This window comes from Cyclopterus lumpus, chromosome 4 (genome assembly GCF_009769545.1).
Source record: "Cyclopterus lumpus isolate fCycLum1 chromosome 4, fCycLum1.pri, whole genome shotgun sequence".
In the NCBI taxonomy this organism is placed as follows: Eukaryota; Metazoa; Chordata; class Actinopteri; order Perciformes; family Cyclopteridae; genus Cyclopterus; species Cyclopterus lumpus.
In genome coordinates this window covers 25938872-25965898 of record NC_046969.1, presented here as the reverse complement: position 1 = coordinate 25965898, position 27027 = coordinate 25938872, and the positions used below count along the sequence as shown (strand labels likewise).

At 44.9% G+C, this 27027-nt stretch overlaps 3 protein-coding genes and 1 long non-coding RNA gene across 4 annotated transcripts; 3 read left to right on the top strand and 1 right to left on the bottom strand.

The window, feature by feature from the left end:
- Positions 1 to 12579: 12579 nt before the first annotated feature.
- On the bottom strand, positions 12580 to 13168 carry LOC117730088. The gene is made up of 3 exons (XR_004609412.1): positions 13057 to 13168; positions 12782 to 12972; positions 12580 to 12691 (listed from the first exon to the last, which is right to left on the bottom strand). It is a non-coding gene; the product is annotated as an uncharacterized LOC117730088 (long non-coding RNA).
- Positions 13169 to 14901: 1733 nt separating this feature from the next.
- On the top strand, positions 14902 to 18073 carry LOC117729496 (cytochrome P450 2J6-like). The gene is made up of 9 exons (XM_034530622.1): positions 14902 to 15093; positions 15927 to 16092; positions 16187 to 16339; positions 16419 to 16579; positions 16675 to 16851; positions 16945 to 17083; positions 17356 to 17543; positions 17656 to 17797; positions 17898 to 18073. Exons 1-9 carry the CDS (start codon positions 14902 to 14904, stop codon positions 18071 to 18073), a joined length of 1494 nt encoding a protein of 497 aa, XP_034386513.1.
- Positions 18074 to 19793: 1720 nt separating this feature from the next.
- Positions 19794 to 22258, top strand: LOC117729942 (cytochrome P450 2J6-like). Its single transcript, XM_034531356.1, has 7 exons — positions 19794 to 19985; positions 20931 to 21096; positions 21204 to 21350; positions 21428 to 21588; positions 21689 to 21865; positions 21957 to 22133; positions 22235 to 22258. Exons 1-7 carry the CDS (start codon positions 19794 to 19796, stop codon positions 22256 to 22258), a joined length of 1044 nt encoding a protein of 347 aa, XP_034387247.1.
- A 649-nt stretch (positions 22259 to 22907) lies between these two features.
- Positions 22908 to 26451, top strand: LOC117729495 (cytochrome P450 2J2-like). Its single transcript, XM_034530621.1, has 9 exons — positions 22908 to 23099; positions 23410 to 23575; positions 23654 to 23806; positions 23906 to 24066; positions 24318 to 24491; positions 24582 to 24723; positions 24843 to 25030; positions 25198 to 25339; positions 26276 to 26451. The coding sequence occupies exons 1-9, from the start codon at positions 22908 to 22910 to the stop codon at positions 26449 to 26451; spliced, it is 1494 nt and encodes a 497-aa protein (XP_034386512.1).
- Positions 26452 to 27027: the final 576 nt, after the last annotated feature.

The window sequence follows — 27027 nt, the reverse complement described above, 5'->3', positions numbered from 1 at the left end:
GCCAGGGACCGGGTCGCTGCTGGTGGAGGGGACTGCACTGACAACAAGCTGGTTCTCAGCTGCCATGAGATCCAGTTTGGAAAGTAACGAGGGCAGACCTTCCACTGGCTGGCCAGCAATGACACCGGCTACCTGGTGATGATCATGGCGGCTCACCGTAAGGAGCGGGAGTCAGGGGACAGCAGCACCGATGCAGCAATGCTGAGCAAAGACGCTCTGTGGCGGTACGCCAAGCTGTTCCTCGACCTGATGGAGGTGGTAACCCGGAGAAATCTCCGACAGCTCCTCCGAGGGAGCGCTAGACAGCAGGCTGGTGGGATTCGGGGACCATGCCGCACTCACCTACCGGGCCTTCTACGAGTCTGCGGATCCAGTGGTGCAGAGGTGAGTCACTGAGCGAGTCGTGATCCAACCATCACTGTGAGGCGTTTCCTGTTGTCATCTAACGAGGCTTTGTCCCTCCACAGCTACAGGATGTGGCTCAGGAGAACCCGCATCTACTCTGTGGGCTCCAGCATGGACCACCTGAAGAGGTACGTGCTGGAGACGGACCAGAAGAAGGCAGTCTCTTCACCTTCTGCTCCAGCAACATCCACAGTCACCACCTCCTCCTCCAGGGCCTCCTCATCTTCCTCTGGGCATTCAAAGAGGGAGACTAAAAGGAGTAGGGTTATCATAGGTACGTAGTCTTCCACCAGTAGACCAGCGCTGCTCTGTCGGTCTCTCGTGGTTCAGATCAGTCCTGATGATTCTCTGTGTTACAGATTCCTCCTCAGAGGACGACGCGGTGCTGGTGGTTGCAGCTGCTGACTATGAGCGCTCCCTTTCTTCAGGTGATGACCCCACAATCCTGTTTATTGAGTGTTTGTGTTTAATAGGAGGCCCAAAGGAAAGTCATTAAATGATTTTTCTTTTTATCATGGCGTAGCTCCTAGTGAACCAGCGGCCCCTGCTCCACCTGCTCCGGCCCAGAGCAGACGACCTGCAGCTCCAGCATCTGCCCGTCTCCCAGCTGATGTCAGTCCTCCGATAGAATCTAAACACATGTTGGATGTTGGAAGGTGTGTTGTTTGTTAACGTGGTTTCTATATTTATGTGCATGTGTTACAGGTTCTGCTCCTCCCAGAGAGCTGGAAGAGCACACTACCCACGGTGCAGCACCAGGCCCTCTTCACCAGGGACCCCACTGGGAAGCCTGTGCTCAAGACGGAGCTGCAGAACTGGTATTACCCTCCGGGCCCTCGCCAGCTGTACCACCAGCCTCCGGCCTCGCTCGACGCCTTCTTCCAGCGGCCGTTCTTCCTCTGGGTACCCTACAGGATGTGGCAGTGCCTCATCAGCTGCCCAATCTGTACCCATAAAATGACCGGATGTGGTTTGTACAAGACTGTCCGCAAGGTCCTGGCCAGCGACGGATGGTATTTTATGGGTACAGAGTACCTAGTGTCACCGCTGTAGGAAGAAGTTGGCGTCATGGTCGATGAGCATCATGGCTCAGCTGGATGAGGGGTACAGGAGTGTGTTCCCAGCGTTGCTGAAATACAGGTACATCAAAGACTTTAATCTTAAAGGGGACTTTGAACTCTGGGGGGAGGGGAGTGAGGAGGGGGAAGTGAGGAGGGGGAAGTGAGGAGGGGGGAGTGAGGAGGAGGGGGAAGTGAGGAGCCTGATCGCCCCCTCAGCTCTTCACACCTCTCAAAGCTCACAACAAAGGCCTCACAACAATTGTTCAACTGCCTTTGTTCAAGGTCACTGTTCATCTTTCACAGCAGGGACCTGCTCAGATCTTGGTTTAGTGGTTATTTTCCATGAGCAGTTCTGTGTTTTTATAAAAGCTTACAACTCAACCCGTTCTGTCTTTCTGTCCACCTTCTCGTTGTCTCTGCAGGCTGTCCTGTGACAAGGTGGTCTTGGGACAGATGACGGGCCGGACGCTGGGCAACAGTGCCAGCCGTCTGCGCTCCTGTCTGGTGGAGCAGCACACAGCAACCTGGATGAACAGTTGCAAACGGTTCATGTCCATCTACAAGATGTTCATGATGCCGGGTGTGACTGTTCCACCTCCTCCAGCCCCCCCAGAGATGGAGCCGGTCCCCACCAGCAAATGGATCCTCTCGGCCTGTCACTTACGCCTGGAGGAGATGAGAGGCAAGGTGACATCCATCTTTGGCTCCATCCTGAAAATGGACTCCACCAAGGAGGTAGAATTTTAACTCAAGTTTGTCATGTACACGGGTGTATATTTTAGTACGGTAGCACTCTGGTAACTCTTTTAGAATGAGAGCATCTTGACCCGATTCCCCCTCAGGATCAATAAAGTCCTTTTGGTTGTGTAGATCACCAGGAAGCTGGCTGGCCACGCTGCAGGGACGGCCCAGTGGGTGACCAACGTGGGCAACGAGCACGGACAGGTGCTCATGTCGGTCCTCACTGCAGCAGAGGGCTCCGGGCTCAAGGAGATGACCTCTGGGCTGGTCAGGCGGTACCAGCAGGCCGGGGAGGAGCCACCTGTGGTCCTGTATGTGGACAGGGACTGCTGCTCCATCACTGGTGGTTCAGCAGCAGCCGCTCTGTTTCCAGAGTGGACCCAGCTCGTGGTCCGGCTGGACACGTGGCACTACGTGCGGCGATGGTCACCACGGAGAGCCACCCCCTCTATGCCCACTTCATGCGGCGCCTGTCCATCTGCATCTTTGTCTGGGATCCAGAGGACGTGGCCCTGCTGAAGAGAGCCAAGGAGGCCGAGAGACCCGGGGCCTGGAGCAGGGTCTCCCTCAAGGAGATGGCTCGGCACTGTCGCCGCCGCACACGTGGGGCACAGGAGACCGAGCGTCTCATCGAGGAGGCCCTGGCCCACTTCAAGTCGGCCAAGGACGCCATGGGCATCCTGCTGCTGGACCAGGAGAGAGTCACGGGTATCTGGAGCACCCAGCGCCGCCACCTGCAGTGCCTCCAGGACCCACCTTGGCTGCAGCTGTACACCAGGACTGGCCAGCTGACCCGGGGAGGAGTCAGCCTGCCGGTGTACCGCTGCGCCCGCGGCTCCACATCCTTGGAGTCGTTCCACCTCCACCTCAACAGGTTCATCCCTGGTGAGAGTCTGAAGCCTCACAAGTTAATGTTCTCTGAGAGTCTCTTCTCACCTCACTCTTCTGTCGCGTTCCAGGAACAATCGCGAACGCTATGCACTTCCAGATCTACCTGCTGGAGGGCCTGACTCGGTGGAACGAGGACCGCGTGGGGCGGGGTGGCAGCCAGATGCGCAGCTACAGTAGCAGAGACGTGCACTGTGTGAACCAGCTGGCCCAAAGCCTGTACGGGTACTGGCTGGTTCACAGCTACAGCCGGACTCTGGAGTACACAGGTACCTGCTGAGGGAGAAGCTCAGAGAGCTGCCAGCAACTTTGACTGTTTTTAATTTTGTTTTCTGTGCTACCACAGGCGAGTTGATCGGGGTCAACTACCTGTTCTCCCAGACCGGCCGGGTGCTGCAGGAGCTGCCGGAGGACCCCGACGTCCCAGAGGAGGAGACGGAGGAGCAGGAGGGAGAGGAGGAGACGGCGGAGGACTTTAAGGGGTTGATGAGGGCTTTCAGGAATTCCTGTTCCCCGACACAGAATTCCTGTTGGCCACCTCACAGCCCCCACCGCCAGCTGGCCTCCAGGACGCCGCAGAGCAGGTATGTGATCCTTTCACCTTCTCCATCACCTCCGTCCTCAAAGCCATGATGAATGAAGGACTGTTTTTCTGCCCTCTGTAGGAGTGCGTGGGCCCAGCTGGCTCCCCCGGGTACCAGCATGTTCTTAACCTGGCCGAGTGTCTGGTGGAGCTGCGGCTGGCTGGTCGAGTCACAGTGGGGCGTGAGGCGCAGCTCATGGCCTTGTGGGATAAACTCCCCGAGGGAGACAAGGGCCCTGTTAACTACCCCCCACGTTACAGGGACCAGCTCAATCAGGGGAGGTTTAAAAAGGCCAAGTCTGCCACCCACGCACCCAACGACACCACTGTGGGTGTGGAGAGCATGAGAAGGTAAGCAATATTAGGGTCTGCTTGTAAAGTGAATCTGAGTTCAGGGGCTCCTCTGACTTCCTGTTTCTCTGCAGATGTCTCCACAGTCAGGCCAGCGGCCCCTCAGCGAGGCCCGACGCCAGCAGGCTGGTGGAGGCCGTCTACATCCTGCTGTGTCGGCTCCATCCACAGAGCTGCTCGCTTGCCGGAGTTCTCTGATCCTCAGGAGCTACTGCGCCATCAGAGACAGCGTGCTGTCTAACCCGACCCTCCGAACAAAGCTGCAGCTCTTTGAGATCAATCAGAGGACGCTCACCCAGTGGTGAGTATCACACTAAACTAAGAGGTTTACTGTAAAACAGCTACGTCTTCAATGTGTTAATCCTGTATGAAATCTAGGTACAACTGGAGGAAGGGGAACCAGGAGAGATCTGTCCTCCAGGCCGCTGTGCCATCCACCAGCGCTCCTCTGGTGGCACCAGCGCCAACACTGCCACCCAGAGAGAGCCCACAAGGCCTCCCCCTGGACCAGCCCTTACCAGGCGTCTCTCAGGCCCCGGACCTGCCAGCAGCTGCTCCCCCCACCAATGAGGCTGCTCCTGCCGCCATCGCCACCGCCGCTCCTCCACGTCTGCCCACAGCGGAGGCCAGCGGGCCTCCTCCACCTCCTCGGCTGCCCAAGACGAAGCTGTGGAAGCGGAAGCAGCTGGACAAGAGGAGGCAGGAGGCAGAGAGACAGGGCCAGGACTTTAAAGTGAAGGCGCCCTTCTCCTGCACCCTCTGCAAACAGCCCAAAACCAAACAATTTGGTCACAGCCGCTTCCACACCAAGAAGTTAAAAACTATGTTTCACTTCTGCCAGAGCTCCTCCGAGGGCAGAAGTTTGGAGGATTGGCTGCAGGAGAAGAAGAGAGAGGAGGAGGAGGAGGGGTGAAGTGTGGGGGGTTTGGTTGGGTGAAGTGAGGTTTGGCCTCAAGACATTTTACAGTCACACAGCAGCATCAGCATGGATCAGCAGCAGACCCAGAATCAAAAGGTGAACGACAACTCTTTTAATTCCATTTATATCTACTCTAATATGGGACTGTTGAGGAGCAGATGGTCCTTTATACTAAAATAAATAAGATTTGTATCCTTATTGCTTGCAGGGATTTTCAAGCCTCTGAGAGGGACCTTCCTCTCCAGGAGACTGACTACGACTGTCAGCTGGAGGACTTTAATACGAAGCCGCGGGTGCAGAAACGGCCCTACTCCTGTCCCTACTGTGGGGCTGTCCGTTCAGACCCCTGAACACTTCCCATACAAGTTGGCCCATGCTGAGCAGTACGTTGCCCCTCCCCCCCAAAGTCCCGGACCTGACCCAAGTGTGGGGAGAGGAGGACCAGAGCCACATAACACTCGGCCCTCCGCTCAGCCAGGGAGAGCTTCTGCCAGAACCCGGACCCACTCGGCAGAACAGTGAGTGGCTGACGGAGAAGAGAGGGGAGAGGGGTCACCAGCAGCGAGAGGAAGCAGAGGGAGATGAAGAAGAGGAACGCCAGGGCCAGAGAGAAGATGGCCAAATAAGGTTCACCTGATATAAAATGTGATGTGTGTGTGATATCTAATATTTGAACATAAAATCTCCCCAGTCTCCTTTTGTTCCACATTTCAAAGACAACATCCTCCACAGGGGCCCAGTCGTCAGCAACAATGGGGGGGGAGGAGGACTGATGGCTGTCGTTGGACCGCAGGTGTCAAAGGTAGGTGTTGGTCAACAGGACTCTGATTGGCTGACACCAGAAGAGAAGACAGTGGAAAATTTTCCATTCTCAGATGCTGACAGACAGGTCTTAAAATGTTAGGATATATTTTGGTACGTTAGCTCTGCTCTGATTGGCTCCTGTTTCTGAATGTGAACTTTATTCCTTCTTGTTTTGTCTTCATGCAGAAATGACAGACCGGAGATTCGGAGGTGGAAGGCTAACCCCCAGGTCCTACAAACCTCAGATACTCGACGAGAGGAAGGAAAGGGGAGAGCCTTTATTCCATTAAAACCAGGATCCCCAAAGACCCCCCTGACTCCTGCTCCCCAGGGCCCTAAGCCAGGGTCTTCTCCTTATTTAAAACACAAAATACACTGAATATGTTCCACACACACACACTGAGTATGCATTTGTATAAACCTGTGTGTGTGGATTCGTTCCGAGCTGCCCCTGCAGCCGGACAGGTGCAGAAGGCCAGAAAACAGAGGACCTGCAAGTCCTGCATCCAGAGGTCGACGCGGGACTTTGGCCTCAGCATCAATCGGCCAACAAAACAGACATTTTTCCAGGCCAGTGACCCACAGAAAAAGTCTGTGGAGCAGTGGCTCACAGAGGTCTGAGGAGGGCTATCCTCCAGAGCTCTGCACCAGACCCGGGACGACAGGACGAAGCCGGACGTGAGCGTCTGAACAAAAAGAGGAGGCAGCAATATGCTCAAAAACATATGGGGGGGGGGGGGAAACAGCAATTTGAGTTAATTTAAGTTTATATTTGTTTATATTAGGTGTGTGTGAAATAAAAGTATTTATCTTAAACAACAAACTCTTCAGTTGCTTTGTACATTAACGTTTGTATCAATAAGTAAGTTCAGTTCAGATTGAACAGATTCAGAGTGCTGAATGCTGAGGGGGGACATTTAGGTTTTTTTATTGTAATCATTGTTCAAGTTTCAGGAACATTTTGAAACCGTTTCAGATTGCATTACATGTCATTTAGCTGACGTTTTTATCCAAAGCGACTTGCATTAAACCATGAGTCCAAACTCAGAACAACAAGAATCAAGCAAGTACAATTTCTTCAATAAAGTTAAACGACAAAGTGCTATCCGTAAGAGACATGTAAGTGCTACTACGGCTCTACCTTCCCTATTCAAGGTAGTCGAAAAAGATGTGTTTTTAGTTTGCAACGGAAGATGTAGAGACTTTCTGCTGTCCTGATGTCAATGGGGAGCTCGTTCCACCAATGAGGAGCCACAGCAAACAGTCGTGATTTTGAGTGTTTAGCTCGAAGTGAAGGAGCTACAAGCCGATTGGCAGAAACCGAGCGAAGTGAACGAGCTGGGGTGTACGGTTTGACCATGTCCTGGGTCTGAGGTTAGACCATGTCCTGGATATACGGTTTGACTATGTCCTAGGTGTGAGGTTAGACCATGTCCTGGGTATACGGTTTGACCATGTTCTGGATGTAGACGGGACCCGATCTGTTCGCAGCAGGGCAAGTACCAATGTTTTGAAGCGGATGTGGGCGGCCACCGGTAACCAGTGAAGGTCGCGGAGGAGCGGCGTAGTGTGGGTAAATTTCGGGAGGTTGAAGACCAGTCGAGCAGCTGCATTCTGGATGAGCTGTAGAGGTCGAACAACATTAGCAGGTTGACCTGCCAGGAGGGAGTTGCAATAGTCTACCCGTGAGATGACCAGAGCCTGGACCAGGACCTGTGCCGCCTCCTGAGTGAGAAGAGGTCGTCTTCTCCTGATGTTGTACAGCATGTACCTACAGGAGCGTGTTATTGCGGTAATGTTGGCAGTCAGGGAGAGTTGACTGACAGGTGTCACACAGAGGTTCCTGGCAGTCGGAGTCAGATGTGTGTAATGGTGGAAGAATAAGGCCACATTTACACATAGCCGGGTATTTACAGAAACAAATATTTCTGCCCCTCCGTTTTCAAAAATAACGTTGTTTTCAAAAAAGTTTCTGTTTATATGAACCCGCAGAAATACGCCCCCAGGCGCCATCATAACTATGCCAAACCTGTAGTCGGCAGTGTAACGAGAAGGATAAAGACATGCAAACCAATCAGAATTCTCAAAACCAACAGCAACTACGAAAAACACGATCAACTTCCTTTTCGTTGGCAGGCAATGTACCTACGTCTTGGGAGTATAGAAAGCTGAAGGACTGCTGACCTCCGTGCAGTTCTTCACCTCTGACACCATCCATGATCAGTAGCCTAATTAAACTAACTGTAAACATAGGACGCTCACATGACGTGAAGCATTTTTAGTCGCATACTGTGACGTTTGACAACCTAAAACTCTGTTTGACCTAGTTCACACGCAAACACAAAAACTGAGTTTTCAGAAATCTCCACTTTGGCCGGAGTTTTTAGAAATGATCGTTTTCCGTGATGAAACCTCAGTTTTTGTGTAAATGAAAAGGCCAAAACGCATGAAAATATATGCATTTTCCCATTGTGTAAACGGGGTCTAAATGTCTGACATTGCGTGACATCCAGGTAACGTTGAGGTCCAGGTGAAGCAGACGTTAGAGAGCCCTTAGCTTCTGTACTGTGTCGTATTCACCAGTGAAACAGAATATATTTGAGCTGTGTAGTTACAATACAGATTGATTGACGGTTGAGGGGTGTTGCGTGACACGGAGTTTCAGAGGACTGGCTCCTCACAACTCCCTTGTCACTACATCATTGGTTGAAATTGGTTGGTACAACTTTACTGTAGCATATTACTTTGAGAAAAAGAAAAGATGGTTGGAATTTGGTAGAAAGAACAAAGAAAGTGACTATTTATTTTGCGTGTATTATTAAATAACTGCAATATTACCAGGGGATGTGATCTTAAAGGATTTCATCTCCACTTCAATGTATATACACACACACAAACACAATCTTACGGGGCAGAAATATAGTCTCATTTATAAATTGCGCTTGCTGTAAGCGACTACAAACAAATGCAGCCATTTTCTTCTTTGTTCCTCTAATGAATCTGGAATGGCAGGCTCGTCTTCTGATCACAAAACCTTCTTGACCAACTTCGAGTGTTTGAAGAGGCGTAAAGCTTCACCCATAGTGAGTCACGGAAATTGCTAGAATTTTCCACACACACGGGATTTTGACGAGGGGAGCAAAACGAACACTAAACTTTGGGCCCATAGTGACTGGACATACTTTCAACGTGGAACAATTATTTAAAGTTTCAAAAGTTAACAAAACTCTGTCCTTTATTGGGCCAAATGAGCATTTTGATAGCTAGCACAGATTTTATTGTAATCATTGTTCCAATTTTCAGGAACATTTTGGGACCGTTTCAGATGCAATGGAGTATCCCATGACATTGATAACCGTGTTGCAGCAGTCTCTGAAAGGCTCAGACAACATCAGACTATGAAAGTAGAGGATAATATGCTGTGTAGTGGCGCTCTGTCGGCGTTGTTCATTGTTAATGTGAGGGTTCGGTTTCGGCCTGACCCAAACACAGGGAATACAAGGGTGAGCTGGTAGGACAGGAGGTGCGTGCAGGCAGAACGGGGAAATAATCTGGCAACTGGAGAGGGAAGCTGGGGTGTTTTAACAGGAAGGAACTGATGATGTGATTGAAGACAGGTGCTGGAGATGAGGCCAGGTGCCTGAAGCCACGCCCATGGCACCCACACATGTAACAGGGAACGAACGGGACACAAGAGACACAGGGAAAAAACTAAAAAGGACATGACGTCATTAAATCACAAAGAGTCAATCATTAACATAAATGTGTTTCAATATATTTTACATGTCTTAGTTCCTGCACAATGAGCATAATTCAGAAATTAAATAGTTAATATCCCTGAAATTCCAATTAACCGAAATACACTTGTGGCTTTTACATGCTGCTTTAAACTGATTTTCTTTCTTTATTATAACTCTTTACACTTCTAAAATGTTAAGTAGCTGTCGTGAAGCTGAATGAACAAACAGACGTAAGTAGTAGAAATGGATTCATCACATTTTTAACTAGATTAGATTGACAGGATTACTCTAACCACTAGAATGCAGGCTTCCTCTGCAGATAAACCAGACGCCGTCAAAACAAAAACAAATCCCTGTACTTTATTGGGCCAAATGAGCATTTTTATAGCTAGCACAGTTTTCATGCAATTGTTGTTCAAGTTTCAGGAACATTTTGGGACCGTTTCAGATGTGTGTAATGGTGAAAGAATAAATGTCTGACATTGCATGACAACCCAGTAACAATGAGGTCCAGGTGAAGCAGAAGTTAGAGAGCCCTTAGCTTCTGTACTGTGTCGTATTCACCAGTGAAACAGAATATTTGAGCTGTGTAGTTACAATACAGATTGATTAACGGTTGAGGGGTGTTGCGTGACACGGAGTTTCAGAGGACTGGCTCCTCACAACTCCCTTGTCACTACATCATTGGTTGAAATTGGTTGGTACAACTTTACTGTAGCATATTTACTTTGAGAAAAAGAAAACATGATTGGAAATTGGTAGAAAAATACAAAGAAATTGAGTTTTTATCTTTTATTTTGCGTGTATTATTAAATAACTGCAGTATTACCAGGGGATGTGATATGATTAAAGGATTTCATCTCCACTTCAATGTATATACACTACTGTGCTCCAACACGTGGACAATGCAATCTTACTTGCCGCGGGGCGAGATATATAGTCTCATTTATAAATTGCGCTTGCTGTAAGCGACTACAAACAAATGCAGCCGTTTTCTTCTTTGTTCCTCTAATGAATCTGGACAGGCTCGTCTTCTGAGTTTTTGAAGAGGCGCAAAGCTGCACCGATAGCGAGTCACGGAAATTGCTAGAATTTTCCACATACACACACACAGGGTTTTGACGAGGGGAGAAAAAAAACACTAAACTTTAGGCCCATAGTGACTGGACATACTTTTAACGTAGAACAATTTTTAAAGTTTCAAAAGTTAACAAATCTCTGTACTTTATTGGGCCACATGAGCATTTTGATAGCTGGCACAGTTTTCATGCAATCGTTCCAAGTTTCAGGAACATTTTGGGACCGTTTCAGATGCAATGGAGTGTCCCATGACATTGATAACCGTGTTGCAGCAGTCTCTGAAAGGCTCAGACAACATCAGACTATGAAAGTAGAGGATATATGCTGTGTAGCGGCGCTCTGTCGGCGTTGTTCATTGTTAAGCCACTAAAGAGCTGCAGACAGTGACTTCAATAGTACGCGAATGACAGGAGATCGTTTAACTCTTTTCCTTTATTTTTTATTTTATGCAGAAAAACGTTAACTAAATACACAAATAATAAACTGTCAGACGGTAGAAAAATGATATGCTCCCATGCCTAATCCAGCTTTCTTTCGCACCTGCTGCTCATTAATCAAGAGTCAATCATTAACATAAATGTGTTTCAATATATTTTACATGTCCTGCACAATGAGCATAATTCAGAAAGTTTCAGATGTGTGTAATGGTGGAAGAATAAATGTCTGACATTGCGTGGCATCCCAGTAATGTTGAGAACCAGGTGAAGCAGAAGTTAGAGAGCCCTTAGCTTCTGTACTGTGTCGTATTCACCAGTGAAACTGAATATTTGAGCTGTGTAGTTACAATACAGATTGATTGACGGTTGAGGGGTGTTGCGTGACACGGAGTTTCAGAGGACTGGCTCCTCACAACTCCCTTGTCACTACATCATTGATTGAAATTGGTTGGTACAACTTTACTTTAGCATATTTACTTTGAGAAAAATAAAACATGTTTGGAAATTGGTACAAAAATACAAAGAAATTGAGTTTTTATCTTTTATTTTGCGTGTATTATTAAATAACTGCAGTATTACCAGGGCATGGGGTCTTAAAGGATTTCATCTCCACTTGAATGTATATACACTACTGTGCTCCAACACGTGAGAAACGCAATCTTACTTGCTAGTCTCATTTATAAATTGCGCTTGCTGTAGGCGACTGTACAAACATGCAGCCATTTTCTTTTTTGTTCCTGTAATGAATCTGGAACTGCAGGCTCGTCTTCTGGTCAGAAAACCTCTCACGAAGTCTTTCATGACCTTCTTGACCAACTTCTTTTGAGTGTTTAAAGAGGCGCAAAGCTTGTAATAAGACGACATTACAAATACTCACTTTTTTTCATCAAAAGGTTTCTAAAACCTATCGGATCTTTTTTGAATCCTCAGACTCGTACAGGCTCTCTAGGGTCTTGAATTTAAAGTCCCCGAAGCCAACAAGTGCCTGTCGCTCCTGACCGGGCATAAGGAACCTCACTCGCACCTCCTCAAACGCCTGGTGTAACCTGACTGCCTCAACAAAGTCAGGGTAGGTACAACTTTACTTTAGCAACCTCGCGTTGGAAGTTGAAATATTTGAACTCTGGCGAAATTTCGCAAAGCGCGAAACGCGTCTATCGCAAACGTGAAAAATGTGCATTGCGTTTGGTGTGAACGCACCTTTGGACACGCCGTCTGTGTCGCGGTCCACATAGATGAGCTGGGGGTGGGGGGGTGTATACCGGCGGGTCGGTACGGCCTCATTAACCCGGCCGCCATCCTGGACAGGCCCCCCGACGCCCTCGGAGCAGGTGAGGACGCTCATGAGGACCCGCCCGTGTTGGTTACCGACGTTGGTAACCCAGGTGGCCGTGTCAGAGTCGGCACCAGCGAGCTTCTTCGTCACCTGGAGAAAGAGTTGAGAAATGTTAACGTGAGAACATAAACACATCCGAGGTGTCAAAACAGCTGGAAGACAAAAAGACTTCACTCGCCTTCTTGGTGGAATCCATCTTCAAACAGGATGTTCAGCAAAGATATTAATTTTAGTAAAACAAAAGGCTGTCCTGGTCCTCTGTCTGTCTCTGCCTCTGATGTACCGGACAGCGTTCTCCATCTGCGTACCAGGTGCTGTTGTCGTCCTCCGGAGGTAGTTGACAAATCTGCACAAATCAGAAAATGAGTCTCCTGATTCTTTGGATTGATGGTCTGCACAGCAACTTTATCATCATTAAAACGTTTCTAAAACCTACCGGATCTTTTTGGAGTCCTCAGACTTGTACAGGCACTCGAGGGTCTCGAATTTTAAGTCCCCGAAGCCAACAAGTGCCTGTCCCTACTGACCGGGCTGAAGGAACCTCACCCGCACCTCCTCAAACGCCTGGTGGAACCTGACTGCCTCAACAAAGTCAGAGTATGCTGAGGAGTAGCGGGAGAAGGCGTCCTGCAAGTTCAGAAAAGGGGAGGTTAAAACTGAAGTTTCTCTCTTAATTGTTTAATCGTATGAACTTGTACTGTAGGACTCCACCTTGTTGGCCATCAGCGGGGACTGAGGTCCTCTCTCGCTCCTTCTGGTGGGAGGAGGCCAGATTGACGCAGTAGCTCACGTCGTTTTCCAAGAGCCAGTGGAAGGTCTAGCCCTGGTATCGACCAAACTGCACCTTCCACCGGCTCATGGCGGTGTCTCCACCACGCAAGTGCTGAACCAAAAGGCCTGGAAGAAGAAGAAGAGACACACAACAGCTTTTGTAATTGGACAACATTACAAAAACTCACTTTTCTTCAGGAAGGTTGAAAGTCAGAAAGCTGTACAGTAAACCACGTACTTTTGTGATGCGCTCTGGCTTGCATCTGGGACATAGGCTGTGTTGGTGTTGCTCCTGCTGGTGGTGCTAGTAGTACTAGTGAAAGCAGCAGACCAGGTCCTCTGTCTCGAATGTACCGGACAACGTTCTCCATCTGCGTACCAGGTGCTGGTGTCGTCCTCCGGAGGTAGTTGACAAATCTGCACAAATCAGAAAATTAGTCTCCTGATTCTTTTTGATTGATGGCCTGCACAGCAACTTTATTATCATCAAAAGGTTTCTAAAACCTACCGGATCTTTTTTGAATTCTCAGATTTGTACAGGCTTTCTAGGGTCTTGAATTTAAAGTCCCGAAGCCAACAAGTGCCTGTCGCTCCTGACCGGGCTGAAGGAACCTCACCCGCACCTCCTCAAACGCCTGGTGTAACCTGACTGTCTCAACAAAGTCAGAGTAGGTACAACTTTACTTTAGCATATTTACTTTGAGAAAAAGAAAACATGTTTGGAAATTGGTACAAAAATATAAAGAAATTGACTTTTTATCTTTTATTTTGCGTGTATTATTAAATAACTGCAGTATTACCAGGGCATGGGGTCTTAAAGGATTTCATCTCCACTTGAATGTATATACACTACTGTGCTCCAACACGTGGGAAACGCAATCTTACTTGCTGCCGGATAGAAATGTAGTCTCATTTATAAATTGCGCTTGCTGTAGGCGACTGTACAAACATATGCAGCCATTTTCTTCTTTGTTCCTCTAATGAATCTGGAACTGCAGGCTCGTCTTCTGGTCACAAAACCTCTCACGATGTCTTTCAAGTCTTTCATGACCTTCTTGACCAACTTCTTTGAGTGTTTTGAAGAGGCCCGGCAGTCGGTACAAAGAGATCTCCCGATCTTTCGCCTTTTCCAGCCTTGTAAGCTTAAAGTCAAACCCCCCTTCCTCCTCTGCTAGTCCATCCATTGGACCATACTTCGTTCTGTTGATCCTTATCACTTTCTCCATGTTCCATATTCCGGAGCAGTCCTCAGGCCTTAATACTTCCTCTCATCTCCGCCATTCTCCAGGCTGTGTTCTTGCTCACATTAACTTATTCGGTGGGGGCTTGATGTTTTCTGGATTCCTTCCACAATCACTTAATAGATCCCATAATTCTAATTGATTCATTTGCATATTACTTACAGTGTCATTGATTTGATATCACATTATCCATACATAGTTATTTATTTGTTTTGACCCTCCAACTTGTAAACTCACCGCAATCGCTAGGAGCGCCATTAAACCTAGTTTTCTCACAAATGTCGTATGTGTACATATTGTAAAGCCCTCTAAGGGAAATTCGTAATTTGTGCTATTTGGCTATATAAAATAAACTGAATTGGATTGAACCTGGTGTCAGTCTCTTTTTGTCTGGTTATGCAATTCCACCCAAGGACTTTCGAGCAGAGTCCAAAGGACTGATTCTCTTTTAAGTGGTATATGTCCGGTTAGTTGTGTGTAGTGTCGTGTCAAGTATTATAAAGCTCAAACAGTCCTCCTGCTGCTGGTTCAACTCTCTTTAACAATGTGGCTTGATAAGTTGTTGCAGTGTTTTGACCTCAAGGGGGTTTTCCTGTGTGTTTTCATTTTTATCATAATAGCAGACTACCTCAAAAACAGGAATCCTCCAAACTATCCTCCAGGACCATTGTCTCTTCCTCTTGTGGGGAATTTCTTCAGTGTTGAAAGGAAACATCCATACATGTATTTTACAAAGGTAAAGTTAAATACATGTATATTTTAATTTCAAAGTGTGAATATTATTGAGACATTATAATTCTTTATTAGTTGGTTTGATTGAATTACATTTAAGTTCTAAATATTTTTACAAACTTGCTGTTGCTATCAGTATAGTGGAGTGTGTGTACAACAATATTGTAATATCTAACTTTGTCAATGTACAAAAGAAAACTGCAGCAATTTCAAATATTTGTTTAAATCAGGGGTTCTCCACACTTGTGTAACTGAAGGCCCACTTCACTGGTTATTAATTAAAAAGACTGAACGTGAAAAAAATATTATGTGCTGTAAATATTTCTAATGCCACTGTCAGCTGTAACAACCAAAATAAATATTCGGCTTACTCCCACTGCCGTTATCAATCCTAATGTATTCAGGGTCATATTCCCTCACCACATGCTTTAGATCCTTTTTCGAAAAACAACCTATTTTTTTGTCTCTGCATCTGTTTGAAATGTGAAGGTTTTTATGTATGGGAATTCTTTAACACATATAGATATACAAAATAGCAAGCTTTGAATATTACTTAACAATGTATTGTTTTCTTTATCTAACCATTTGGCACAACCTCTGTGGCCCACTAAAGGACACAGTTTCCCTTTTTTTTATTAGAAAAACTATTAACATATACTTATATATATGATGGTAAAATTGTTAATATTTAAATGATGATACTGATAATGTTTGGTACACCTGGTAGGTCATTTGATCCTTATTGTGTATTGGTAGGTTTTGTTTTTGAATACTTTTATATGCTGAAGTAGTGTGTTCTGGTTCATCATAGTTTGTTCTATAATTCATTGTCCACAGCTGGCTGACGTCTATGGGAAGGTGTTCAGCGTCCGCCTCGGTGTTGAAAAGATGGTGTTTGTCTCTGGGTACAAGATGGTGAAGGAAGCAATAGTGACACAAGCCGACAACTTTGTGGATCGACCATTCAATGCAATCTCCGACAGGGTGTACTTAGGAGACACAGGTGTGCAAATCTCTCTCTCTCTCTTGTCTCATATTGTGAAGTAATTAATTCCCCTGAGCGTTTAACACCACTTCCTCTTCATGCTTGTGTCTAGGCGGTCTGTTCATGAGCAACGGTGAAACTTGGAAGAAACAGCGACGCTTTGCCTTGTCTACCTTACGCAACTTCGGCCTGGGCAAAAGCACCATGGAGCAGAGTATCTGTGAGGAGATCCGACACCTGCAGGAGGAGATGGAGAAGGAGAAAGGTGGTGTAAACAATGAGGTCGTTATCAGCAGCTCTTCAGTAGGACAGCATTGTCTGAACAGTTGACTCCTCTTTTCCAGGTCAACCTTTCAGCCCAGTAGGCCTCTTCAACAATGCTGTGGCCAACATCATTTGCCAGCTGGTGATGGGGAAACGGTTTGACTACAGCGACCACAACTTCCAGACCATGCTGAAATATCTCTGTGAACTTCTTAGGCTGCAGGGCTCTGTATGGGGTATGGTAAGTCAATCTTATTAATATAGAGGAGAAAGTCTCTGGTCACAACCTCAAACTGTAGATGGTGATGAAAGGGGATCTTCCTGTGATCTGAGTAGCTGTATGAGGCCTTCCCTGGAGTGATGAAGCACTTGCCAGGCACTCACAACAAAATCTTCAGCAACTACGATGCTGTTCTGGATTTTATTAGTCAGGAGGTAAAGAGCCACAAGAAGGACCTGGACCACAGCGATCCCCGGGACTACATTGATGCTTTCATCATTGAAATGGAGAATGTAAGTGAACAACTGCAATGTTCAACAATATGTTGTCCTTCCTGTCAGTCCACCAGAAACTCACTACAGCATCTTCTCTGTGTTTTTGAATAGCATCATGAGTCAGATCTGGGCTTCACTGAGGCCAATCTGGCTCTATGCTCTCTGGATCTGTTCCTGGCTGGATCGGAGACAACGTCCACCACTTTGTTGTGGGCTTTGGTTTTCCTCATAAAATCCCCCGATATTCAGGGTATGTGAGATGCTAGACCCCACAGTGAAAACAAGACAATAGGAGTCTCCATTTTTGCTAACAGCTTTGTGACATTGTACTCATGCACATCAGTGCTTTGAGCCAAATGCTAACAACAACATATGCTGTACATCATCTTAGTTTAGCATGGTTGCCGTGCTATTTATTAACACTAATCACAAAGTACAGCCGAGGCGGACAGGAATGTAAGAAATTAACGGGAACTTTTCCTCACCCTGTTCCTACAAGTTTCCATGTTCTTGTTTATCAAGACAAAGTCCAGGTAGAAATAGACGGAGTGATCGGACGGACCCGACAGCCCAGTATGGCAGACAGACCCAACCTGCCTTATACTGATGCCGTCATCCACGAGATCCAGAGGATGGGAAACATTGTTCCTCTAAATGGACTCAGAATGGCTTCCAAGGATACAACACTGGGAGGTTACTTCATACCCAAGGTGAATTTAACACACAGTCAAAATGTTAAGTTTTAAAAGGAATTTGGGGAAACGAAAAATGTGTTGTGGTTAAAGAATGGCTTGGTTTTAATCAATAGATTTTGTTTTCTAGGGTACGTCCGTGATGCCCAACCTAACCTCAGTGCTGTTTGACAAGACTGAATGGGAGACTCCAGACACCTTCAACCCCGGACACTTCCTAGATGCTGAGGGGAAGTTTGTGAAGAGAGAAGCTTTCCTGCCTTTCTCTGCAGGTAAACCACATTCACCTCAATCTTGAACCTAATCTGAAAGGAAGTATTTCATCCTGAGCTCTTATACCTTCATCTGTTTACCTGTTTGTGGACTCTTCAGGGAAACGTGCGTGTCCCGGTGAAGGCCTGGCTAAGATGGAGCTGTTCCTGTTTTTGGTCGGTTTACTACAGAAGTTCTCTTTCTGTGTTCCTGATGGAGTAGAGTTGAGTACGGAAGGATTAACTGGAATTACACGAGTACCACACCCCTTCAAGGTTTACGCCAAGGCTCGCTGAACTATGTAACATCTCAATGAATCACTTTTCATCTAAACAATGTGTAATAATCTAAAGCACTAGAGCAAAGTGCTTTAGAAGAAAAAGCTGTTGTTTATCTCAACTTTTCACTGTTGCTTCACCTACTCATGACCTTTATTCTCCCTGCCTGTACATTTAATTATATTTAATCAAGTTAATATTTACATAAAATAATAAAGGTGCTGTTTCTAAGACATTTCCCTTTGTTCTTTTTCCTTGTTAATGACAAAATGAATAAAGATTTCATAAACACAAGCTACATTTGTTACGTTTTCTTCACACTGTCCAGGGCTGTCCTTCAATTAGAAGATTGTCAGTTCAATTCCAGACTCTGCTAGTCCATGTTGAGGTGTCCTTGGGCTAGACGCTTAACCCAAAATTGTTCCGGCAGGCTGTTCCTGCTGTGTATGAATGATTAGTAAGGGTCCTGATCAGCAGAAATGTTGAAAGCGCATGGAGTGGTCAAAAAAATAGAAAAAAACACTATACAAGTACAGTCTATTTACCTTTTACCATGATCTGTTATGCCATTAGTCAGTAATGAACTGCAATCAAACCAATTCAATCCATTTGATGAGGTTGACAATGTCTTATACGACTCAAAATACTTAAATTGACACTTTGTTAAGACTCGTCCCATGTTAGTACTCCATCAAGCTGTCAGGGCTACCACTTATATTGTTGCTCATGAGCCATTATTGCTATCATTAAAGTGTCAGTGTGTGGCTGGTTATCTAAGTCCACCGTGACAAGGACTTTCTTGCAGAGTCCAAATGACAGATTTTTTTTTCTAGTAGTGTATGTCCTGTAATGTTAGTAGTGTGTAGTGTAGCATTGTAAAGCTCAGACAAGATATATTGTTTCCCAAGGAAAAAGTAGTTGTGTCTGTAGCTTGTTATGTAAGTACAGTACACAGTCACCTTTTGTGCAGACTGCAATACTGTTTACTGAAGTAAACAGATCAGATCCCAGATCGGATCAGCACAAACAAAAAAGGAACACATTTAACTGTTTGAGATCCCTTATGGTTCTTTTTCATGCCGAAGATACTAATTACTCATCTTAAATTATCCATATTTGCAGATACAGATTCCATTATTGTTTGATTATAGTAGCTGGTTTACAAGGCTCCTTCCATCTCAAAACATATTTCAACTGGTCTGAAGTCATCCTTTTACTTTGTTAGTCATTCATCATTTAACATAACTTAAATAAAGAAATGAATGCATTTTGTATTAAAACAAATCTTGTCATGAACTGATTTAATGATGAATTCTAATATAATTAGTCTAAACAGGCCATACGTAATCTCTAATATCTACATTTCACGAGATTACATTGGAACAAATCATGACAATGTCATAATTTATCTTTGCCCAATACTCATTTTCACTGAACAGAGCCTGAATGCATCATAATATAAACGAACGGAACCTACGGTGCTGTCATCGACTCTCTCCTCCTCTCAACTTAAACACGGATTGGATGTTCACAGTTTAACATTATCAGAGATTTGGTGACTGGAAGAGCATTAATTCTGACGTAGAAGAGTTTTTCGTTACACCATGAGTACTGTGTGTAGTCACTGGGTGTGTGGACCTCTAAAGAGTTAAATAAGTGCGAGCAGGTGTTATGTAACTGGTGTTGTGTGAGGAAGAAAAAGTGTTCCCAAGTTCAAACAGTTCAACTCTCTTTAACTATGTGGCTTTACAATGTGTTGCTGGGTTTTGACCTCAAGGTGTTGTTTTTGTTTATTTTCGTTTTTATTATAATAGCAGACTTCCTCAAAAACTGGAGTCCTCCAAATTTTCCTCCAGGACCGTTGTCTCTTCCCCTGGTGGGGAATTTATTAAGTGTGGACAGGAAACATCCATACGTTTATTTTACAAATGTAAAGTCAAGTACATATTTTCATTTTTAAGTGTGAATTCTATTGAGACGTTCTAATACATTTAAACTCGATTTGTTTGATTTGAATGATTTAATTAAGTGTAAGTTCAATATATTTTACAAACTGTGGTATTGCTATCAGGATAGTGGAGTATGCTGACAATAACAACTTAAATAATTGTGTCAGTGTGCTAAAGACAACTGCAGCCAATTGTTCTTAATTAGTCTAGACTAGAGGATGTAACTTTAAATTGGAACTGAAGGCCCAATTCTGGTTGTGACATGACCACATTCTTTTAAAAAACAACCAATTTGTGTCTCTTGATCGCAGGGAACATTAGCTAGATAACAGTGGCAAAACACATTTGCCTTTACCAATTTTAAATTTGACTTTTTTAATGTATGAGAATTATTGAGCACATTTGGATATAAAAGTAATTAGCTTCATATATTACGAAAAATATATATTTTATTTAACCATTTGGCACTCTGTCTAAATGGCTCTCTAATGCAGGCACAGTTTAGAAAAGCTGGATTAAAATTCACTGTTGGTCAAATTGTTTAATATAAATGATAATGCTGATAATGCTTGGTACACCTAGTGGCCCATTTGATCCTCATTGTGCATTGGTAAGTTTAGCTTTTTAACAACTTAAAATGTCATGATGCAGTAGTGTGTTCTGGTTCATCGTCATTTGTTTCATGATTCATTGTCCACAGCTGGCTGAAAATTTGTGTTTAAATTTCTATTATTTTATAGATAAACTAATAGCAGATACTGGTATCTGGTGCTCAAATTGTAAAATAACAATAATTCATTTGAAGTTTTGATCTTGGAACACCTCATTGGGTAATAGTAGTAATGGTGGTCTTGTTTTTAATTAGTTCACATTATGCAGTTGTGTTGGGTTTTATCAATGTTTTTTACTTGATTTATTGTCCACAGCTGTCTGATGTCTATGGGAATGTGTGCAGCATCTGCCTCGGTGGTTTCAAGATGGTGTTTGTCTCTGGGTACAAGGTGGTGAAGGAAGCCTTAGCGACACAAGCCGACAACTTCATGGATCGTCCATACCAGGCAATGGCCAACAGGGTATACTTAGGAGAAACAGGTCTTCAAATCTCTGTCTCAATTGTCTCTTGTCTCATGTTGTGAAGTAATTAGTTGCCCTGAACCATTGACCCCACTTTCTAACTTCCTCTTCATGCTTGTGTCTAGGCGGTCTGTTCATGAGCAACGGTGAAACTTGGAAGAAACAGCGACGCTTTGCCTTGTCTACCTTACGCAACTTCGGCCTGGGCAAAAGCACCATGGAGCAGAGTGTCTGTGAGGAGATCCGACACCTGCAGGAGGAGAAGGAGAAAGGTGGTGTAAACAATGAGGTCGTTATCAGCAGCTCTTCAGTAGGACAGCAGTATGAACCATAGGTTCTTCTCCTCCAGATGAACCTTTCAACCCAGCAGGCCTCTTGAACAATGCTGTGGCCAACATCATTTGCCAGCTGGTGATGGGGAAACGGTTTGACTACAGCGACCACAACTTCCAGATCATGCTGAAATATCTCTGCGAAATTCATAGGCTGCAGGGCTCTGTATGGGGTATGGTAAGTCAATCTTATTAATAATTTAGAGGAGAAAGTCTGTGGTCACAATCACAAAAAGGTAGATGGTGATGAAAGGTGATCAACTGTTTCTTCTGAGTAGATGTATGAGGCCTTCCCTGGAGTGATGAAGCACTTGCCAGGTCCTCACAACAAAATCTTCAGCCACATCAATGCCATCCTGGAATTCATCAGTCAGGAGGTGGAGAGCCACAAGAAGGACCTGGACCACAGCGATCCCCGGGACTACATTGACGCCTTCATCATTGAGATGGAGAATGTAAGTGAACAACTGCAATGTTCAACAAAGTGTAGCTTCACTTGTTGGTTTACCATCCACTCACTACGGCATCTGCTCTGTTTCTGAATAGCATCATGAGTCCGGTCTGGGCTTCACTGAGGCCAATCTAGCTCTGAACTCTCTGGATATCTTCCAGGCTGGATCGGAGACAACCTCCATCACTCTGCTGTGGGCTTTGGTATTTCTCATAAAATTCCCCGACGTCCAGGGTAGGTGGCATGCTATGCCCCACAGTGAAACCAACACTGTGGGGCATACACTTCCAGGACGAATATCTCTTTAAAATAACGCAACGGAAAGCATTAAACCTCTACCATAGCACAATATGTTAACGGTCTCTCTCTGCAGTTTGACTTGGATGACGTGAAGTAGAACATTTTTAGAGAGGTTTTAGTACAAATGATTCTGGCGAATCTCCAAATCGTGCGTTTTGGATTTGTGTGATATTTCCATTTTCTCATGTAACACACTATTTACTTCATTTACATCCACATACATGTATTATATCATAACTCAGACATTTTCTCCGCCACCCCAAGTCCGATTTGAGTCTGAAAACACTCCTTTTAATGGTGAGAGCCCATAAGAGCTGTCTAAAGCATGTAGCGTATTGCTAGCAGCTCTGAGGTCTTGGAGCGTGGCATACGTTCATCAATCTTTGGCAATTTTTCATCTTCAAATTTGGTTTTGTTTGTATTTGGTTAGTGAGTTGTGTGTTCGGAGCATGTGCAAATGGATTACTTATTATTGTAGCCCAGGTAGCCCCTGCTGTTTAATATGGTACATGGCATCATTATATTTAATCATTATATATTAGTGCAATTTATGTACAAAAACTTGAAAATGAAAATGCCTTAATTAAAGGCAACACAGGAGGCGTGTCGTCGCTCTCTGCCGCACACAAAGGTCCTTATATCTACAGAAGTGTTGAGTCAGCAGCATGCCAGCACATCTCTAACTACAAATTGATGAAGGAGCAAGTGAACCTCGTCAGTCCCTCGCTCGTCTTCTCGGCCTCTCGATGTGGCCGTGTGATTTGTTTGTGTGGTTTGATCTGAGGGGAATGCTGCTTTTTACTTTTGCCGTTCTCCTCGTGGTGTATTTTTGGGGGGGAAAGGATCCACCCAATTTTCCACCGGGACCACCATGTCTCCCTCTTGTGGGAAACATATTCAACATTGAATCCAAACAGCCTCACATTTACTTGACCAAGGTAAGATGACATTATTTTTATTTCCCGAAGACGTGCTTTTGTGAAAAACTTGAGCGGCAGCGGAAGTTGGAAGGAAAATTCCTATTTACTATGTATACTCCCCTACTTTAGCATGTAGATCCACAAATAAAGGGCAATTAAAACAAATCATATGAAACTCTGTTTCAACAGAATATTAAAACATTCATGGAAAACAATGGTAAAAACCTGCTGACAGTGTGTCAGTGTCACAGAAACTATTGTCTTGAGATATGCATCTTAGTCACATGCCAGACAACAGGCCACTCATTCTCTGCTCCTGCATCCACAGCTAGCTGATGTTTATGGGAATGTGTTCCGCATACGTCTGGGAAGACACACAACAGTGTTCGTGTCTGGGTGGAAGACGGTGAAGGAAGCCATAGTGACACAGGCCGACAACTTTGTGGACCGGCCTTACAGCCCAATGGTGACCAGAATTTACTCAGGGAACTCAGGTGAATGTCACGAACATACAGCACATCAGTGTTAAAGAAGTCCACCTGCCTCCGTAGTAATGTTTATCTCTGTCTCAGCGGGTCTTTTCTTCAGTAACGGGAAAGTGTGGAGGAGGCAGCGGCGTTTTGCCATGGCCGCGTTACGTACCTTCGGCCCGGCCAAGACCTCCATGGTGCAGAGCATTTGTGAGGAGAGTCATCATCTGCAGGAGGCGATGGAGAAGGAGAAAGGTTGGCAAAAAACACAAAGAGAGCCTGAACTGAAAAGAGAACAAAATGTAACAAGAGTGAAAAAAGCAAATATACACTCAGGGCGTTTCTTCTGCTCAGGTGAGCCATTTGACCCGGTGCCCCTCTTAAACAACGCCGTGGCCAACGTCATCTGCCAGATCGTGTTCGGGAGACGGTTTGACTACAGCGACCGCAACTTTCAGAGCATGCTGAAGAATCTGACTGAGATGGCCTATTTGGAGGGCTCCATATGGGCTCTAGTAAGATGCAAAGTATAGCTGGGACACCGGCAACCTCGCATGTCGAAAAGGCATTCATAACGTGGATCAGAACCAGGGTTGCAAAAACACTTGATTTGATTTCATTATCAGTGGATAAGAGTCTTTTATGCAAATCAAATGTGTCATTCTGTCAATATGAGTTTCGGTCAGAAAATATTGTGAGATATTTACATGCCAATGGGTTTAAAACAACGCCACTGAAGGAGTCCCCTATTTTACTTTCCAACCAGCTATATGATGCGTTCCCGGCTCTGATGAAACACCTGCCGGGGCCTCACAATGGCATCTTCAGCAGCTCTAAATCTTTGGAGGCATCCATCCGGGGAGAGATAGAGAGGCACAAGCTGGATCCGGCACCTGGCGACCCACGAGATTACATCGACGCCTTCCTGATGGAGGAGAAAGTAAAGCGTTCACGACGTTGACTCAATATGTACGAGATGATTCAAACCAACTGACCGTGTGTGTGTGTCCTTGCGCCTTTTGCTCAACAGCACAACAGAAACAGTGAATTGGGTTTCAACGATGGCAACCTGGTTCTGTGTTGTCTGGATCTGTTCCTGGCTGGCGGCGAAACCACTTCGAAGACCCTGCAGTGGGGCCTCATCTACCTCATCAAGAGCCCTCGCATCCAGGGTGGGTGTTCAGATCTGACTCCCCAAGAGATTCATAGACACGCGAGAAACAACGTGCTGAAGATCAAAGAAGTCACACTAATTGATCAATTGAACATCTTTTTTTATCTCTCCTCCTAGACAAAGTCCAGGTAGAAATAGACGGAGTGATCGGACAGACCCGCCAGCCCACGATGGCAGACAGACCCAACCTGCCTTACACAGACGCCGTCATCCACGAGATCCAGAGGATGGGAAACATAGTTCCTCTCAATGGACTCAGAATGGCCGCCAAGGACACGACACTGGGCGGCTACTTCATCCCCAAGGTGCATCTCCTTATCGCAGGGGAGTCCATTGTGTCAGAGGGTCCCAATCTGGGGTCCAATACCTTCTCAGGGGGGTGCAAATGATCACAGGTTGTGTGCTGGGCTTTGTCCCTCATGAACTGCCAATAAGTTGTGACTAAACTATCCACCTTTTGTTTAAACGACAGGGAACCTCCGTGATGCCCAACCTGACCTCTGTGCTGTTTGACCGGACTGAATGGGAAACTCCCGACACCTTCAACCCGGAACACTTCCTGGATGCTGACGGGAAGTTTGCTAGGAGGGATGCATTTGTACCTTTCTCTGCAGGTGAGCTTCACATTTAACTGGTGACTGTGGAGACACGACAGCGGAATAGGGTAACAATGTTAACTAATAGAAATCAGCATGAAACCTCCTCAGTTGATTACTTACATTTAGACAATTTTTTTTTTTTACGTTGTTTAAATATGCAAATGAGGAATTATCGTACATTTCCAGAACAGAAATGTGAACATTGGATAAAGTCATGTTCAAAATTCTTCTTTAATGTTGTTGACATAACACAGTCAAAGGTTTTTACAGAGATAATTTTTGATAACTTTTTGTATCACAGACAATAATGTCAACAAATAATAATTCTCATCATGATTTTGGGAATATAATGCTCTATAAATCAGGCTTTGACTGATATATGAAGAAACCCTTCAGAATATAGAGAGGAATGAAACTGGAACATTTTGAGAGATTTCTGGATCAGAGAATTTGTTGTTGTTGTTTTAGATATGTTTATGTGTATGTATGTGTATGTATAGACACTATAAGTGAATAGGGTAAAAAAACATTTAGTAATCACCATGACACTTCTTCCCCAGTTGATTACTTAAGACAAATATTTGTACTCGTTTTTGTATTAGTTTTCGGAAATGTAAATGTTTAAATATGTAAACGAGACATTATCTAATGCTAACATTCGGAGAATTTAGGAGAAATCTACAGACGCAAATAGACAAAAGCAGTAAAATAAACACCGATATTGATTTTTGGATGTTTGTTTTCCACACTATAATAGCCCAAAACTAAAACAGCCCACATTCTAAAAACTACAAGAAAAAGCGATATTTTCGTCACGTCTCAACTGAAAGAATCGACTTTAGGAAATGTAAACAACATGGGAAGAAAGTATTTAAAATGAAGACAATGTTAGATCATTAGTTAGAGTATACAAGGCCTTCCTTCTGCTGCATTTCTGCTTCCTTTTCCCAGGAAAGCGAGCGTGTCTGGGCGAAGGCCTGGCGAGAATGGAGCTGTTCCTGTTTTTCGTCACTCTGTGTCAGAGATGTTATTTCACCACAGTGGACGGAGCGGAGCCGAGTTCAGAGGGAATCATCGGAGCCACGCGCTCCCCCAACGCTTTTAAGATCCACGCCAGAGCCCGCTGAGTCCTGCAATAAATATATATTATACGTCTTTGAATAACACAATATTATAGAACCAGTACCATTGAAGTTTTTAAAGATTGGTTGAGACATACTGGAGCTCATGGTGGTGTAAGAGGAACTTATGGCATGCTTAGTCACATGGTGTGTGACATGTGATGAGTTATGGTTATTGTCCTTTTAAAACCATTCTTAAAGGATCTGATGATAAAACAATAGCATTTTATTTAAAGTACACCCTTTTTAAAGACCCATTAACTTTTACTTCTTGAGGTTATTAAAACATTGGAATTGGTGTGAAATAAACGTTTAAAATATATCTTTTTTTTCATTAAAAACAAACACAAATAGAATCACAGCCTCACTTGTTATTTTGCTAAATGTCTGCTTTATTAAATCGAATGTGAAACTTATTGGAGGGGTAAATTAATAAAACACATGCGTGTCAAAAGGTTTGTGGTAATGAAATTATTTTTAGCTTCTTTGTAAATCTTTTGGACCCAAACTGAGACGGATGCTTCTGAATGAAAAAAACACACACTTAGAAAAAAATATTATAATAATTTTATTTATTCACAA